Source organism: Lissotriton vulgaris, chromosome 4_1 (assembly GCF_964263255.1).
Source record: "Lissotriton vulgaris chromosome 4_1, aLisVul1.2, whole genome shotgun sequence".
Classification (NCBI taxonomy): Eukaryota; Metazoa; Chordata; class Amphibia; order Caudata; family Salamandridae; genus Lissotriton; species Lissotriton vulgaris.
In genome coordinates this window covers 1,072,050,455-1,072,070,344 of record NC_141691.1, presented here as the reverse complement: position 1 = coordinate 1,072,070,344, position 19,890 = coordinate 1,072,050,455, and the positions used below count along the sequence as shown (strand labels likewise).

The 19,890-nt window shown below is 41.2% G+C and overlaps 1 protein-coding gene across 1 annotated transcript in view; it reads left to right on the top strand.

Moving 5' to 3' along the window:
• The window catches only part of DNAH5 (dynein axonemal heavy chain 5), a 5,605,957-nt gene that overhangs the window by 4,792,448 nt on the left and 793,619 nt on the right, over positions 1-19,890 (top strand). The window contains exon 54 of the mRNA XM_086967405.1: positions 14,072-14,225. Within this exon, the coding sequence (XP_086823531.1) occupies positions 14,072-14,225 (154 nt within the window). The remainder of the gene's footprint in view (positions 1-14,071; positions 14,226-19,890) is intronic.

Sequence of the window (19,890 nt, the reverse complement as noted above, 5' to 3'; positions counted from 1 at the left end):
ATAAGAACGACCGTCTTGTGAAAGAGTGGCACGAAATGTGCACATGGGGCTCTTAGGCGGGGACAGTGCATACGAGGGGCAGTGAAAGTATGACATTTTAAAGGCGCTCTTTTACATCTAGGAGTGTGCAGAGGAAAAATTGAAATAGGGGCATCTGCTTAATTTGAGCCGTTGTTTTCCAGTGCTCAGCCGGCGCTTAATCAGCAACACCAGTGCTTTTCATTAGCACCAGTTAAGGATACATTCATTTATGCATAGGGATATTAAGTGATTTGTCCGGAATCGCAGGATGTTGAGCCGATGCCGTGGCTCAAACCCGGTTCCCCTGTGCCGAAGTCAGCAACTCTGGCCATTACGCCACATCCTCTCCCCACTTTCCTGGTTGGTAGTTGGTTCTGTTTTAGGTGGTGCTAAAAGTAGAAATGGGCTGGTACAAGCTGCCTCCTGACAAGAGCCCCAGCACTTATTTTTTTTACAAATTAACCACTGCAAAGAATGGTCGACAGAGTACAATTTTTGCAACTGAGATCAAGAGAGCAAAACCTGTGTATCCATGAGACATGGACTCAAAGTAGTAAAACTACAATAAACAAGTGTTGTCAATACTGCAATGGATTGAACAGAGGACAATCACGAGGAGGTTATCAGCGGTGCCAAATAAGGGGCTGCAATGGCACGGTGCTGAGGAATGTAATGCCATGTTTGTAATTGTTAAATGCAATGGTGTTGTCTGAGCCCTCGGATGTGCACTTTGTATCCTGGCTTCTGTAAATACAAACGTACTAGACTAACAGCATTATGGCACACTCACCCTGAAAACATCAGTATTCTTCTCAAATAAATGCAAACATGCATAGAATGTTTATAGGAAGTATTGTCATTGTCGATTTCCCAATAACATTACTGTACTGCCTCTAAGCAGTATGAGGCTGAGAATAGCCAGCACTGCAAGTACTGGAATGCTAGCTGTGTTAAGTAAAGATTGTGTATCAGTATGCTGAGGAGTGTGCTCCCAGAAGATGCAGCTGGAGAAGGCAATCAGTCAATAAAGTGTAGTGTCTGGGGTAGAACAAGTGCGCAGAGCAGCAACCAGTGCACCTACCACAACTGGCCCCTTGTAATACAGCAGACGCCATAGACCACCAACATTTAATGTATGTGTATAAAAGGCATTGTTTTATTTTGTAATTTTTACCCTCTTAAAGCTGTTAGGTCTCTATGACATAGTACTACAATAATACCTATATGCATGCTTATTTTACAGTTATTCCTTGTCTAAAGTTTTTAACAAATACCAGAACTGCCTTATAGAATAAAAACAAAATCCATAGCTACTTACATTAAGTATAGAGTGTGCTTCATCAGCGTGGCTGTTTCCCCTCTGCGCCATGTTAACTCTGTAGTCTTCTGCCAAAGTCTGTTTACTCGCAAAGATATAATTAGGTGCTCCAACAAATTTCAGAGTGCAAGTGTAGTTACATCCCTATTTCAATTTTTCCTCTGCACACTCCTAGATGTAAAAGAGCGCCTTTAAAATGGCATACTTTCACTTCCCCTCGTATGCACTGTCCCCGCCTAAGAGCCCCATGTGCACATTTCGCGCCACTCTTTCACCAGACGGTCGTTCTTATCAGTCCCTGACAGATGACTCCCACGTAGAAGCCTTTTCGTGTCTTAGCAGTCTTTTAGGCAGTTTAAAATTAGGCGCTGAAAATGTTACTCCAGCAAACTTACATTTTTGTTTTGCAGCTCTTATGAAACTCTGGTTAGTCCCACTCTTTCTGGACTGCAGCAGCTTTTTTTTCGCCCTGTTACATCTCCATAACTGGTTGGTTTGCCGCCTTTTGTGGAACTTGCACCATCCAACCCTTTCTGGGCTGTGGCAGCATATTTTACCGTTACAAAAATATGCCTGTACATGTTGCTGAACCCTAACGCCTGCTGTATAAGAATGCCATTTTTCTCAGCCATGTCCCCACATTCACACGTCGAGCTAAAGCCTCAGTTGCATAACACAGGACTTTATTTCTTTTTCTTTTCATAATTAGTGTCATTTACATCAGAGACTTTCAACTTTGGCTGTGTATGATGTTGCACCAGCAACTTTACAGTCTAGGTTTGTGACAACACATTAACCTGTTAAAGAATCATGCACGGGGCTGTTACACAGCCCCCAGCTATCTTACATACTAGCCCCTGTTTTATCACCCCTAACACATTACTCCCTCTGAGAAAGAAGCCACATTTGCATAGCACTTGTCTTCATTTATTTTTTATTTTATTTATTTTCCTTTTTCATAACTGGCATCATTTTACACCAGAGACTTTACAGTTAGGCTGTGCAAAATATTGCATTGGAAAACTACATGTCTAGGCTTGCTGCAGCACAATCCCCAATTTTACAAAGCAGTGCCCATGCATGTTACACGGCACCCAGCTGCTGGTTTACATTCTGTCCATGTTTATCATCCCTAACACATTACTCTCACGTAGAAAGAAGCCATAATTGCACAACATATGCCTTTAATTTTTATTGTATTTTCATATCTACTGGCATTTCACAGTCCAGACTTTTAAAAAGTAGGCGGCAAAATTACTGCCCCAGCAAACCAACAGTCTAGCTTCCCGCCGCTTCTGGGGCCAATGGAATTCCTGCCCTTGGCCTGCTATGGCTAGGCCCCTACATCAGAGGCCACCATTCAGGAACTCTCTAGGCATCAGCCACGCCTCCTAGGGGGATGGCCTACCTCCATAAAGACCCAGCAACACTCTAGGGCTCCCATTCCACAGATGAACATCGCCGCAGCTCAAGCAACACCACCCTGCAGCCGCAACTACTCGCTGAACATGCCCAGTTATGTCCCTGCATGCCCGGACATGTCCCGGTTTGCCCAACAAACATGGCGCACACATGTAAGTCTCTGCTCATTCATCCTACAATACTAAACACCCCTAGTAGGCCCTACTGCCTGCCTTGCAGCTAGCCCTAGGCAACCCACACCATCACTCAACACCTATGACACACCTACACATGCATTAATTCCAGTGTGCAGGGTACTCACACTACACCAGGACCCCTTAGGGGCTGCCCTTCAGGGGCCGACCCTCCGTGGCTGGACTTCCAGCCCTGGACTTCCGGGGAGGGACTTCCGGGGCGGGACTTCCGGGGTGGGACTTCTGGGGTGGGACTTCCGGCTCCTAGGTCACTTTCGGGGGCGTTCCCACCTGTCAAAAAATGAATGGTGACAAAAGGTATCACTGTATACTACTGCCCTCGGCTTGGAGCCTCAGCTGAATATTTGAGGTCTCTGCACCGTGTCTTTGCCATAGGGGGAATTGGTGATTTCTATCTCATAGTGATCACCCACTTGGCAAGCACGAGGACCAGATTGATTACTTTGTTTGTGACCTTGGTGCTTTTGGTTCTGTAGAATATGCTTACCAAGCAGGCTTCTTTGTTCTCAAGTCTCTGCCTGTTGGTTACTGAAGTGATACAGCAACTAACATCGTACCAGAACAAGTGCAATTTATTAGAAGACAATAACATGTGGTGAGTCAGCTGGTGTATAATGGTGTCTAGGACTTGCTGCTGTTGCTCCAGGAAAGTACTATTGTAGTTTGTATGGTGTACGGTAGGCTCTGTGTAACATTGTAAACTGAATACCTTTAAAAAAAGCATTCCTGGAAACTTTCCTGGGGTATTCCAGTTTTTTCTCCCATTCATTATTGTTCTGTCCCCACACCAAACATTCTTCCCTTTTATCTCTAAGGGGCTAAAGAGACACCTCAGTATGTTCAAGGAGGGTTTTCTAAAACCATCTAATCAATCTACATCAATTCCTTGTCCTTCCTCTCTCTTCATAGTGAAAATGAATACATTCTACTCTGTAGATCTACATGTATGGCTTATGCCATGCTGTTCATTAATGTGAATAATTTATTAACAAAGTTATATTAATAACCAGTGAACAAGAGAATACATACATGTAGTGAGATAAATCACTGTACTTAGAGTAAATAAAGCTCTAGTTGGTCATTTCTTTAAAGTGACTCTAAAATATAACTTGCAAGAGATTAAAAATAGTTTTTAGGTTTCACATGCACACCGCTTGCGCTGTGCTTGAGAGATCTTGTTTTTAATATAAACTTAAAAGAGACTTACATCCTGCCTCCTCTCTTTTCTGGCTTCTCATTGGTTCCTATAGGTGCCACTTACCTTTCCTCCATTTCTATTGGCTGTAGCATATTTTCCCGCCTTTACCAATGCTTGTTCCTAATCTGCTTCTCTTATCAGTTTCCCGCCGGCAAAATACTGTTAACATCCGCTTTGGTGGAGCTATATTTTCATAAAGTTTTGCCTTTTACTCTAGCAGCATATTGATTTAACAAGAGAGATTAAGTGATTTGCATAGAATCACCGGATGTTGCGTGGCGTAGCCGAGACTCCAGCGAGATCCCCGGCTCTCGAGTCAGCAGCTCTGGCCTATGTGCCACATCCTCTCCACTCCCATATTATCTATCAGGGAGCTCTTTCCTTCTACCGGACGATGATTGATGAATACAGCTCTTTAATAATTACATAGGTGAAACCAATGCATTACCAATGCTTGTTTCTAAGTTACTGTTGTAGTAACATGACATTTGACCCTTTCATTGTAATCATATATGTGTGAATCTGTGTTTATTAGTACTATTTTTTTAAAAATAATGTTTTAAATATAACACCAGTAGTAGTAGTAGTAGTGTAAAGCTTTATTCGATTTCATTACATAGCAAATCATAAAATGTAAATGTAAATGTATGTAAATGTATTTGAGCTTATATAGCGCACAGCTACCCACAAAGGGTTTCCCGGCGCTTGCTTAGGGAACCCGTCCTGGTATTCCCCTGTGAGATAACCCCGGCAGGATATCCACAAGGTGAAAGCCAGGCATCCCGCCACGAGGGGCCGTTGTGGAGATTAAGCAAGCTATTGCCCAGAGTCGCAGAGTGTGAACCCGTGAGTTGAGAAGGCACCGGAGCGAGAATTATCGAGTCCGTGGAATTTTTTGAGCCCAAGACCCGCCGAGGCGGGGAATTGAACCCTGGTCAAGGGCCGATCTCAGCTTCCGGGTCTGCCGCCTCTAACCCCTGAGCCACACTTCTCCACAAGCACAAGTAATAAAAAAGAAATATGCACATACATGTATGACAGCAATTTAAAAATAAGTATTACATCACATGAGGCATAATTCATTTACAAAGGTACCGGGTTTTTGGTAGAGAAGAAACATATAGATAAACATCGGTTTAAGATATTTTTTCCTGGGTACCGTAAAAAAATTTGCAAAATAAGGTGCAGTGCAAAGTGGATTGTGGGGATTCATCATCACAGGGACATACAAGTTTATCAGGTGACCAGACGTTTATCACAGGAAATAAAACCATTCTAAAGAAAGAACCAAAACGAAAACGGGCCAATATCATACGGCTAAAGCTGCTCGGCACCATCAGAAGATATTGCTGAGTACCCTCACCACTCAGGATCAATTGGTGTGGCATTACCGTTTGTTTTTCCCTCTCTTTAGCCCATCTTTGCTCGTCAATATACTTCAGGTAACGAGCCCTCAGATCTTTCCTAGAAATGTCTTCAAGACTCCTGGGATCGGTAAAGTATTCGGGATGCCCGATGGCGTTCGTTATCCCTTTTATATAATTAAGCCACACAATTTCTCTGGCCCCATCTAGTTTAAGGCAATCCCTTATTACCTCCCTGTTAAAACCTGTTTCATCTGTTACCCATATCTTGTGCCATAATAGCAACGGGGCTACCTTGATGGTATCTAATATATAAGGGATGCCTAATTCCTGATGGCAACTATAGGTAGCGGAGGAAGCTGGAACACCTAAAAGAAAGTGGATAAAACCATTTTCACAAGCTTGTATTTCATCTGGCCCTTCAACGCCCCAAAGCCCTGCCCCATATGTTCAGGTGGATACACATTTTGTTTTGTAAACTTCCATCAATTCTTTCACAGGTCTTTTGCCTATCTTTTTGGCAAAATTTAAGACTGCCCCCACCACTCTGGTGAATATTATCTTCCTAGCCTTAATCGCTGATTTCCAGGTGCCTCTCTTGTCAAAGGTAATGCCTAGGTAGGAGAAGGTATCAGTGTTTTCTACTTTTCTGTTTTCAATGAAGATATTACACGATGTGCTTTTCTTATTACCACATCCCATAGTGAAAGTCTTAGATATATTCACTCTTAACCCCCTCTCTTTCATATAAGTGACAAAACCAGTCACTGCCCTTTGCAGGCCCTGTTGAGTTCTTGACATGATCAACGCATCATCAGCATATGATAAGAGGGGAACGTGGACGCCCCCTATGATCGGATAATCATTTAGGTCTTTACTTAGGTGTTGGCCCAGGCTATTGATATAGAGTGTAAAAAGAAAAGGGGCCAGTATACACCACTGCCTGACACCCTTTTCGATAGAAAATTTGGCGAGCACTCCCCCCTCTTTCCAAAGTGCACCCTAGCTCCTGCATTTCTGTACATTTCCTTCATGAGCAATAATAAGACCGGGTCCACCTTGAGATCTTCCAAAGTGGCCCATAATATGCTGTGGTCAACGCAGTCGAACGCTGAGCTCAGATCTACAAAGGTCAGAAAGAGTTTCCCCCTTTTGACCCTTGTATATTTGTCTATAATTAGAGCCAGGTTCAATCCCTGCTCTATGGTTCCCATACCTGACCGGAAGCCAAATTGTAGTTTTGTTAAAAAGCGCTCTTCAGAGGCCCATGTTTGAAGTCTATTTAAAATTATTCTCCCCACAATTGTCATAAGGGCGTCAAGAAGGGAAATGGGCTGATAACAGCTAGGATCGTTCCTGTCACCCTTCTTGAAGATAGGTATAACTATCGCATCTGACCAGGTGGGAATAAGTTTAAGATTGCAAGAGCTATTTAATACCATTGTTAGCAACGGGGCCCACAGATCTATATTTGATCTTTATACATCCACAGGGATCCCGTCTAGGCCTGGTGCATTCCCGGCCGCGCTGTCTCTAATGGCCCATATCACCTCCTCTAGGGTAATATTCAAATCAAGGGGGAAGATTCCCTGTTTACTTTCTGGTTGCACATCAGTCACATCAGTCACTGCTCTCTTTGCTTTATAGAGGTCACCAAAATATTCTACCCACTTTTCTTCCGACATGGCCACATCTATGATGCCTACCTGTTCGTCTTGATAAAAAGGGGCATTTACAGCTTTCCAAAAGGCTCTATTATCCTTCATAATGCAAGCTTGGTGTAAGGTTTCCCAGGATTCCTGCTTTAGCTGTTTTTTCCGCTTTTTTAGAGCGAGGCGATTCGCAGTCCTAGCTTGACTGATGCCTTCCTTACATTTCGGTGTAATATGAAGGATATTTTTAAGATGTGTGTGGGCTCTGGAGCATTCTCTATCAAACCATCCATTCTGGTTTGATCTTCCCCTGCTGGTTTCCCTCCTTAGGAGTCTATAAGCCTCCTCTGTTATCTTAAGGAAGGCGTGATAAATATCCTCTGTTGCACTCCCCTGACTGAGGCATGTATCTATTTCTGTCTGGGTTTTGCCAATTAATTTATGCAAAAAGACCTCAGAATCAACTCTGTCCCATTTTAGGGAATATCCATTTGTTGCAGCAAGTTGGACCTCGAATTCATAAGGAGTAGTCTATTCTTGGTTTTATGATTTTTCACAACCATGAGCTGTAGGCTGATTGGGTAGTGGTCACTCATTGAATTTGCTTCTGTGTTACACTCCAGGACACTAGAAGCATATCTCTTGGATAATATAATGAAATCAATGATGGTGTTACCACCTCTCCCGTTAAAAGTTTGCTTAAAAGGAGTACAATTTTTACCCAGCTCATTTGCAAAACCCAGATCGAATTGATGGAGTATGTCATTAAGCAAGCCTCCATTTTTGTTATGACTAAAATGTGAGGATGTTCCCTTGATATCGTCATCTAGGCCACAGATGCCATGTTCACTACATGCACAGAGAGAGCAGTTAAAATCTCCTACCCATAATAGGGGCATATCTTCTACCCTATACTCCTCTACAGTTTTTAGTTCGCTGACCAGTTCTCTCATAACTGACATTTGATATCCCGGCTTCTACAGAGATGTAGGTAGACAAGCCCCCCTTATTGCGGCCATGATCAGTGATAATTGCGGGGGTATTGAAAGTCATGCATCCCTGAATATGGATTGCTTTTTCTGACCATGTTTCCTGGCAGCATAGAATATCATAGTCCTCTATGAATAATATCCATTCAGTGTAATGTGCTTTCGAAGCTAGGCCTGCGATGTTCCAACTGAAGAGTTTATAAACACCCTCCCCCTTTCCAGTTCTATCAGGCATTCCCTGTATAGTGCTTATTTGTCCGCTAACATCCCTCCTTTCCCCATCACTTAGACATCGATCTATAGGAGCAGCCTCAGGCTGATAGTTATTTTCCACCCCTGATAGATTATTATCATAGGCACACAAGCCATAATCTCTATTCCTCTTGGGATTTCCTGTATTCTCATTTACCCCTGATAGCATCATCAGGTTCCCCTGGGTTTCCTCCCTCACGGGGGTATCAGGCTGTCAATCCCGGTCATCCAACTGTGACAGGGGATCAAAACGGTTTGAATGTATCCAGTTTTTCGCGATAGAATGTGTAAGTTTGTAGTCCCTCACTAGACCTGTCCCAAAGGGTACAGTTACAGGATAGAGCAGGTCTACATTTTGGTTTATCTGGGTTGGTGGATAGAAAAACCCCAAGGGCAGTACATTAATACCAAGGTGATCATGATGGTTATTCCCTGCCTTATTCAAAATGTTCCTAATTAAACTGGGATCACTGAAGGTCAGGACGATACAATCGCCTTTAAACTCCTTACGCCCTTTCTCTACCCATGATACTCGTCTGGCCATTTTAAAATATTCGAATAAGAGATCACCCAGGCCAGTTCGCTTTCCTAACCAATGTAGTGATTTGTTTTGCATCTCACTCCATGATTCCTGGGCAGGTGGTACTATTTCTGGGACATTCGCTAAAATACCCACATAAGGGGTGGCTGCTGGAGGTAAATCCAAACAATTTTGTCCTCTCCTTACTTGGTTGAAGCCTGGAACTCCTCGATTTGGTAGCGCATCTGGGCCTGTATTAATGTAAGTCTGCTTCGTTTGATGCCTAGCATGTTTCCCTTGTTCATCCACACTACACGATATTTTAACTGGTGTTGTGTCATTACGGTCCCTAGCCACCGTTGTGATGTTTATTCTCTCAGTGGAAGTATTTAATTTATGATCAAGGGCACCCCCTGGGTTCCTGTGTATTCGCTCTATGCAATTGCATGTAATACCCCGGATAGTAGTTTCTATGTTGGTCACCCTATCTATTAAAGCCCCAAGGCCCTTAGAACATCAGATGTTAAAGACTCCATGATATTATGGAGGATAGCTTTTATCCCATTTTGACCATCCAATATGCCTAAAATAGGAGAATGGACCTCGTTATTTTGGTTTTTCTTCATATGGGGTTTCCGTGTGACTTGTTTTTTAGTAGTTAACACCAGTAGGTAGTTATAGTTAGGACCTTGTTTCTATTCAAAAAGCGTTCTTCCTTTTGCCAATATCTTTGGCGCAGTTTGACGAATCTTCACGAAATTGTCAAAATTAATGGTTCACTCAGGTCAGCTCCTGTCTTGAAAGTTTTGAGGGATTCATTAAGGGGGCTGAGGAAAAAATGGGGTCCCAAAATGCGTTTTCTCCATGTTCATTTCGATAAGAACTGCCGAACGGAATTACACCAAATTTGGCAAAAAGGTCCAGAAAACGTGCTTTTTTAAAAATGGGGTAAATCCGTTCAGTAGTTCCTGAGAAATTTAAACAATAAAAATATTGAAATCTGAGCACCGAGGAGAATTCGCAAACCCTTCCGAGCACAAGCTTCATTCTGATTGGCTACCAACACTCCAAACTAGAATGTGTTGGCAGCCATCTTGTGACTCAGAAATCCCTTCTAGGGATTTTTAACACAACTACAAAACGGACCGCTGTACGGAATTATACCATATTTGGCAGAAAGGTAGTTCTAGGTCCGCAAAGACTGCTTTTTATTATTTGGTGTAAATACATTCAGTAGTTTAAGAGTTATTAAAAGAAAACCACATTTGTATATATAGGAACTCTTATCCTCCGAGGATCTGAGAATCCCCGTGCTCAAATCTGATTGCCTGCCAACACTTCAGACAGAAAGTGTTGGTAGCCATCTGTGGCTTCAGCCGAATCTCACCCCAAAAATATTTGAATAAAAAGAAAAGGGAGCAGGGTAGGAATAACCTGTCCTGGGGTCCCCCTGTGACCCTCGATAGGGCCAAAAGGCCAAAAAGCACTTTTTTGTGTGCATTTTGTCCACAGGAATGCAACAGAACTGCGAATCCGATGCGTAATTTAAAAAAGAAAACGAGTGTGGGCTCTCGCGCTTGTTTCCATTATAGTCCTCGGGTGGACCTGGTCCCGGGGTCATGCAGACTTTTTTTTTTAAAGAGGAGGGGGCACATGGGCCCACCTTACTTGGGCTTAATTATGCGCCTGGACCACTACTTCCCAGGGGGCTTAATTTTAATAATGCTGGAGCTAAATACAAAGAAATATGGGGTCCTCTCAGACCCCCCTCCCCGGAGCCCCAGGGACCACCACCTTCCTGGGGCTGAGTAAAATATAGAGCTGGCCATGTGGACCTCCTGTGCCCCGGGGACCACCACCTCCTTAGGGCTTTCTTTTTTTTTAAGGCAGGGGCCGCACAGCTGTCTGCCCCGGGAACAATCACCTCTCCGAGGCAGGCCCTTGAAAATCAAAGGACGAGGGCTGCGCAGGCTCCCTCCTGGAGCCATACATGGCCATGGGGACCTCCACTCCCCCAGGGCCAGCTCCTGCTATGTCCCAGGGTGCTCACCCTCTGGACGTAGCTGTTTGCTATAGCTTGGTGGGAGCTCACAGCTCCCACCAAGCTAGAGCAAACACTCCGCTTCCAGTGGGCAGGAGCTGTCAAAGTGCTCCTGCCCACTAGAACTGGAAGTTTCATCTCTTTCCCTGCCCGCAGACATGATCCTGCCCGCAAGGGGTTAAAGTAACATTATAGTTAGGTGAATTTAAGTTAATTGACAACATTAACTTTTTGAACTAAAAAACACAGAAATTCACAAGTTATAGTTAGTAAATCTGACTAACTTTAGCCCCTGCACTGCTTATAACCTCACATATTACATAATTTATTAAATGTTCTATGACATAATTGACATAATTGACGACATCACTGATGACATCTCATATGACATCACTGATGACATCACCCAAGCTTCTTTTATTCACACTGGTCTACTATTAGAGCTCTGAAAAGAAGTACAAAATAGCAAAATAACTCCGAGGAATATGAGGTATCATTAATGCAATCTCAGAATCAACTCCCATAGGTGTAGAAAGCATGGCTTATGTGCCACATTGACACTATACCATACACAGGTAGCGTAGTTCACACTAACTAACGACCACAGATACATGGGAAACCCTCATTGCATACAGTGTTCAATCTGTGTACAACTGTTAAAGAAAGCCAAGTTCTTAAAATACTAAGCGTCTGTTCCAAAATGAATGCCCTAGTATGGACAGATTTTCTCTGTATCAAACCCCTGGCAGTCGACTAAAGTGCTGGATGAATAGACCAACCCAATGGGTGCATTGGGTCCGCATAGTAGCTCCTGAGATGAAAGCAAGCCTGAAAACACTGCCTTTAGTTAAGGGACCGGTGTAGCCCACTGGGATGCCTAAGGTGGGAGCGTCTGCCCAGCCCATTCCTGGTGGCCCAGTTGACCATGGGGTTGCTTTGGTCTTATCCCCCACTGAATCCAGACTGGAAGTTCCCGATTACTGGGATGGATGCTGCAACCCTCCCTTAAGTGGCACCCTTCCTGGTGGGCCCCCCATAGGAGGAGTAGTAGAATCACAGCATACCACCCTTGAGACAGTAGTTTGACAGTTCTGAGTTGGTTTGTGTTACAAGTAAGGCCTATTCTGCATAAAACTGCTGCACTGCTGTCATAAATAGTTTGTAAATCTTAATTGTAGGTTTCATGCACCTATGGCTGCACCATTACGCAGCTGGTTGCACAAAGCCCTCTTTTGACCCGATACACTTTCCTGGAGGTTCCTGGGCAACAGGATTAACTGAAGCTGCTGGAGGACTGTGGTGCGCAGGGCTTTATGCCCTGCTTTTGTTTTTTGACAAATGCTGTGCAGTTTTTTCTTGTCTTGTTGCAAGGTGTTTTGGTATACCAGTTACATCAATGACAAGTGGGCCTGATGGCACCCTGAAACATATGTGTTGCATAGAATAGACACGTTTGCTGGGGGGGGAGCAAAGTCAGGCATTAATGTTGTATTGCATTTATCTTATCTGTAAGCAACAGTAAAAACATGGGTATGTAAAATATCAAGAACAACTAGTTTAAAAAAAATTACAGTCACCTAAGTTATATTGCAATGCGGCATCCTAATATGGCTGGCGGCTGGACCGCCACCATATTAGAGCTTTTCCGCCGCGGTCGGAAGGCGACCGCGGCTGAAAAGCGGTGGACGGAAAAATGACCCCCCAGCCATCCTAATCTGGCAGGGGGTCTTTTCTGTGTCCGCAGCGGTGAATCCGCATCCTCCGGGCCGGCGGTGGCTTCCGCCGACCTGGAGGATGCGGATTCACCGCGATCCTAATCGGGCCCTAAATTTGGTGAATTTCTGTTTTGTTTTTTATTTCAAAATGTTAATGTCAGTGATAAATTCCACTAACTATAACAGTATTTTAATCTGTGTCTAAAATACTGTTATAGTTAGTGGAATTTGTTGGCATTGTTTAACAAAGAGGACCATTGCCTTTGTGTCACAGTCAAACAATTAAGTATTATCTTTGTATTGTTGAACAACATATAACCATTTCAAAATGGCACATCTGTAAATAACCTTTTCTATGCCAAAATGTAGTCCTTCGTTAATGTGTGCTGCCTTTTAAACTATTGTATGAGCTGTTCTAAAACTTTTTGTCACATGAGCAAGGGGAACTCTTCCCCGAAATGGGTTAGGTATATGGCTGTAGCTAAATAAATCACTTTTGCAACACCAGCACGGGCTTTTGTTTGGGAGATAAACACAGTATTGCTACAATTTGACACTGAGGATTTTTCTCCACTCACTACACGAGCCATAGCACATAGAGGCCAGAGAAAGGCGTGGAAACATGTTTTTACATACACATATACTTACCTTAACTACATTTATCATGAGTGATAAAAGCATATGTGCTGTAAAAATGTGTGTGGCAAATGAGTGTTAAAGGTATTGTGTTGTAAAGGTAAAGGCTTTTTCATGTTCAGCAGTACTACACTGGGCCCAGGTAGAAAGTAAGGCCTTACATAGAGAAGAGAATAAAGGTCTCCGCAAACACCCAATTACCAAAAGCTGAGACAAATTATGGTCCTCCATGCGAAAAGAACATAGAGACGATTCTCTATCTCCCTGAAAAGTACACACTGATCCCCAGAAACTCTTCCACCTCCTTTCCTGCTGATCTCAGTCACCCCCTGAACTCAATAAGATGCCTTGATTTCACACCCATTCTGTAATTGTGCATACAAACAATCCAAGCCGAAGCCCCCCACAAATGTTTACTCCACTTCCTTGCGCCTTCACTCACCCAGCTAAAAGTTAATATTTGTAGCTATTTTTGTCCAGTTTCTGAGTGTAACTGTATGATTACAACATTTGCACCACCCACAAATAGCCCTTTCTATTTAATCACTTCACATTCAATTCATGTACAAACTTTTTGTATAATGTTTCGCATTATCCTCAGAAACGGATCATATGGCATTGATTCGTAACATTTAAAACTTAATAACAAATTTTGTTTATACTAATTTCATGTATGTACCTGTACTTGAAATGAAGGTAAATATTATGTTACAAATAAATATAATGATCTTGCTATTGTATAATTTCAGATCATATAATACATCAAACCTAATGGAAGACTTGAAGATTTTGTATAGAACAGCGGGGCAGCATGGGAAAGGCATCAGCTTTATTTTTACTGATAACGAAATTAAAGATGAATCCTTCTTGGAATACATGAATAATGTGTTGTCATCAGGAGAGGTAACTTGTTTTCACCTTAAAAGTTATTTAACAATTGAGTGCTTAATTTACTTGCCTCCCTTTAGTTAACAAACAGGGTCCCTTTGTCAGTATTTTCCATACAATACATTTAGTCATAGGTTCCAAAGCGTAGTTCCCGACTAGCTGCTTTCAGTTAAGCATCTGTATAGACTTTGTATATTTTGAACAGTAAGTAATGCACAACTTCTCTATTTTGTTTTTTTTGTCTGCTGTTTACTAATAAAGTTCACTGGCACTTTTCTCAAAAGTCATTTCAGCAATTACATGTGGCAATTTAATATTGTTTTTTTTAATCCTGACGTAGAATAAGATACTTTTAAATTCATTAAAAATACAAAAACACCAGAGAGGTATTACCATATAAGGGAAGGAGCAGTAATGTGTTTCCATGATTCTTGTTGCATTAAATCTACATTACATTACAGCTTTTATGTCACTGACTTTCAATACGCACATCTAAGAGACTTGCAGATCACAACTGTGTTGCACTATTTTTAACCTATTTCCTGACCAAGGCAGATGATAGTGGCAATAAACACTAAATGAATGCCCCAAGATGGCTAATGCAACAGTAACACAAGCAGTGTCAAAGCCACTGCTGTATGTGAAGCTTATTGCCTTTGTCAAGGCTTGTTTTTTAAAAAATGTATTAATGTAGCGCACCCACAGCGTCCATCATAATTTGTTTTGCGTCTTCAAGAAAAAATAATATAAAGATGGATATTGCAGATAGGCCCTCTCATGTTCCCAATATATGCATTCCAATAAAACGACACAAAAAGAACACATCTGTGTGACTCCATCCTTATCAATTGCTGGTGATCATTCATATCACGCTGATTTGTTGTGTGCATCGGATTTTGCTTATAAATATCTACCGAACTGTTCTGCTGCTATTCCAGTCCCTCATGGACATGCAATTCAGGTAAAAAAACAATACATTCAAAACACAGTGAGACTGAAATCATCCTTTGAAGGGAAAAACACCAGAATAGGGGAGAAAGACACTGAAAAGGGAAAAAAATGAGATTGACAAGAAAGCCAATGAATCATAAGCAAAGGGAGAACAAAAAGCCCACTCTAAATATATATGGAACGCAGTAGGTCTGTTCGCCAACAGACAAAACTGTGCTCCAGCTCAATCCCAATTAGGAAAATCTGAGCTCATTTACTTTCTGCTACCCACGGACCTTTCGATGCATGAGAGGCAAAAGGGAGAGCAATTTTCGATTTCAAAGTTTCAATGTGTTACTCATTAAGTCACATAATAATCCAGTCCACAACTAGAAAAAGCTTAGTAGGATTTATTACAATTTCAAAACTAAGCTCACATAAACCACTCTTAGCATATAAAAATACAAAATTAGAAAAACGTGTCCAAATCTCCTCAAGAGATGTGCTCGATACAGAAGAAAAAGTATGATTAGTTAAATTATTACAAAATAAACAATCCGTGAAAAAAAAGTTGAGTCAAGTTGCAAATTAATCACCCAACAGCATTTATACTACCCTACCTTAGTCTATCCTAGCAAGCATTCCTTATTCTAATAGATGAATGTCAGGTTCAGGACCAATATAGGAGAAAAACAAAGAATGGTGTCAGCAGTTGAAGTCGTCAGTAAAAGTACTCCAAGCATGGGTCAAGTAACATGAAGCCATTCAAGAATAGGTCTGCACCCTACAAAATCCCAAAAGGTGTGTATGCCCACTAAGTAACAACAGACAACATCAACTGCATTTGAAAGCAGCATGTCCCATGTGACCTCCCTGGGGTACTTTTCGAACGGCTAGGCTCGATTCTTTCAACTCCTTTCTCACACAGATAAGCTATCCTCTTTGTCCGTGGCCATTCTTTTTCTCCTCCATGGGAACTTATCCCCATGCTCGTTACCATTTTCCTCTAATGCTAATTTGTCCTTTCACACCTCACTATCAAACAAAACAATGACACTTCTATGTTAACTAATAACGCTTATTCACACCTGCAGTGGAGACAAAATACAACAAAAACATTCTGCATTGAAAGTTAAGCACAACGCAAATGTTAACTGCATTGTACACTTGCACCGCAATACAGCGTGAGGCTAAAATAAATCACGCGTAACGTTAAATGAACACACATTAAGCCTAAAACAATAGCCAACTTAACAAATGCACTAAGTTAAATTTATGTGTATATTACAATGTGGTTAATAAATGTACATCACTAAACATAATATCAGTTCCACTATGTCATTAATAATGAATTTCAATCTTACATTCTAATGATTGAACTTCAACCTATCTTCATATGTTAATTACTAGCATCACAATATCTTGTTGACACTTTGTTCTCAAACTCTAACTCTCCCCTTACAATACTTTCCATTAATCACTTTTATGCACAATGTTTATTCACATTTACATCATATGGAATGTGCTTAATAAATGTTACCCCTTTTTCAGTAAAATAGTCACACATAATAGTTGAGTACCATCTATATGTGAGTATGATGCACTCCTACGTTATCTCACATTGAAATCAAAATATTGCTTTCCTGAGCCACCCTCTGATGGCGCATCAAGCTAGCACATCTTACCTTTTCATCTTATCAGAAGAACAAATTTAAACCCTTGTGCTGGTAATTGCATTTTTCTAGAACTCTTGCAGACATTTTAGTTAATTATACTGTTCATTCTGCCTCTTTTGTAATTGAATATCATCTCTTTTTTTTAATGTTTCCTTTTCTCGCGTTATATCTCCTGTACACTTTCACTCCCACAATCAATATTATCACGCAAAGGGCATAATCAGCAGTGGTCTCAAGACCGAACCAGCTATACCGCTTCCCAAATCTGCAAACCACCTACCTACTGCACTTAATCCATGTCCCACACACCTTCGGTTGCCAGTCCACCTAATTCATTATGCACACCAGCAATATTCTTTATGTACTTCTGCAAATCCTTACTTTTGTCTTGGATGTAAGTACAACATTTTTTAACTCTTAACATTAGTCAGACTCTGCCTTCTTTTGCGAGCAAACTGTCTAACACAAGGCGATTTTGTAAAGCCATAGCTCTAATAGGAACCATCTCTGTATTTACAATCAACAATGCTCCTGGAGTGTTAGTAGATAACTACAGTAGACAGCTTTCTAGTCTAATAACATTCAATATCATCCCTACGTTTGGTATGAATTCTCCAAAATATCTCTTACAATTTCTCCAGCACTTGCACCACGCTTAGGTCTTAACTTCTCTTCCCACACAGGATGATCCAAATTCTTCACATGATAAATCTTAAAATAACCTGTACCATACCATTCATTCGGCAACTTGAAGTAAGCATTCTTTACACAAACAAAATAAACTCCAGGCATCACAGGAACTGTTCTATCGAAGAATAGCTTCCAACTTTCTTGAAATGCTAAAGTATGGTCACACTCACCTACAAAAACAATATTGTTTTATTCTTGTCCTTGTGAATGCTTCATTTCCCTTAATGTTGCTAATCTAATGTCAACACCCATAGTTCCTGGAGTTTGAAGTGCCACTTCTTCTTATGCCCAACGTATAGTCTTAATTACTACAGCTGCCTTTTCCTTGACTGCTCTACACCTGTCCTCCACCTGCTCCAAAGATTTCTTTTCAATATCAGTGAGGATTCATATTAAATTATTTCTATGTGTTATAAGCTGTGTCTAATGTACCAACTGGTATGAAATATCTATTTACAGCTTCAGCAACCCTAGTATCAGAATGCCTATTTAGATGCTTAACTAGCAGAATCTCTCAAAAAAACTCAATCATAGTTTGAATAATAATTAAGGCTCCCTGTTATCCGTTTTTTACTGATTTTTACAGATAAATACAGACAGACAACATTAGTATTTGTGCCTGTATTTATTTTTAAATGTGGATAAAAATGGAAATTGGGATACTTTTTGAGTAATTCTAAACACTGTTTGCCATGACTGCCAGACCAATAGATGTGTGGATTGATAGATAAGGGGGTTAAAAAAGAAAGGACTTTTTGTAAAGAGGCTTTAACAGCAGTAGATATGCACAAGATCGATAGTGAAATTCACATATTTTCATATAATGCACTGATTTACCTTCTGCGAGTGTTCACAGCACTGAAACCTGGCAGACATTCAAGCATGAGCGCACAATTATTGGTTAATAAATGTGGAAATATACTAATATCAGCTTAATTTTTCCATGAAACCCTAAATAAATATGGATATATACAGGTAAAATTAGCTAACAATAAATATGGATAAATACAGAAGGAAATGGCAAAAAAATAAATACCATAAAACCGGGAGCCCTAATAATAATACTGGAAATGATCTTGTCCATAGAAAAGACCCTGCAATAAGCTATATATAATGTCATATATTAGTGGTATATGATGATATGTAATTCCCTCAGCTACTGAAGCAGGAAGCTGTATACAAGCATAGCAATCTCCCGCTTACATTGTGTTGACATGCTCGTATAGAAAATTAGTGTAAGCATTTAATGTATAATCTCCCCTGGACAAATCTTAATATATTCTGTTCTCCCAATAAATGTACCATTGTACTGATTTCTGTTCAGGGGCATGTTTCTCTTCGTTAGCATTAGTTGAACCTAAACTTAGCCCTACAATTAATACTATTAAGCCTAACAACAAAAGTGTGATCACTACACTTAATATGTATCTAGGTTTAAAACTAGTGCTATTCATTTCCATACTGTTTCCTTACTGTTTAGATTCAGACCAAGTGGGGGAAGAAATAGAAGCAACAGATTCTCTTCTTTCGGTCTCCACCTGTGCAACAGCAAAACAACAACTGTCTCTATGTGCTTTGACTTTATTTACTGAACTATGTGCAATCTTTGAGAGGCTTCCCTAACTCTACTCCATGTTCTAAATTGTCAACCCAAAGATTTTTCTTCTTCCACTCGGACCTAAGTTTTCTTCTTCAAGCAATTTCACAAAAGTTGATAAAGTTCATTCAACATGTCTTATAAGTTCTGAACACAGTTCACTTATGAGCAAATGTAACAACTCTTCTCCAAGCTCTTCAGTTTCCACAGGAGATTGTTCCGGGTTTAAATGTAGAAAAACTGTTTAATTTAATATTAGATTTCTCAGAGCACTCAACCTTAGTGGGTAAGGAATGGCAAATGCAAGGAAAATATTTAAACCAATCCCCGGACTCTTCAGCAAAACATCTGTTCTTAACACAGATGTTTACAGAGCTCCACCTCATCTGCATGTGTCCATCCAGGAGAAGAGTACCTCAGACAAGGCACCCTCGATCTCTTAGATCTTCTGATTTATGTTTCTTCATCTTCGCACCCACTCAGTTCAGATTCACCAGAGATCTCAGTGAGGAGAGCAAGAGCTCTTTCAGACGATAACTTCAGTCCTCACCTTTACTTATTCTTTGGCCCAGCTTTACTCCACCTCTACTCATCCACAATACTAGCTCCAGCGTGAGGGTCAGAATCTGATTTGTTCACCACCACAGCATCAGCTTCTTTCTCTTCAGATTCAACTTCAGTTTCATTGAGACCCCCTTCAACTTGTTCAAGTGTTATCCCTGACTCTGTCCGGTTCCCCACAGTTTGCCTGACCTCCTTCTGTGCCATTTCCACCACCACTGGTGTT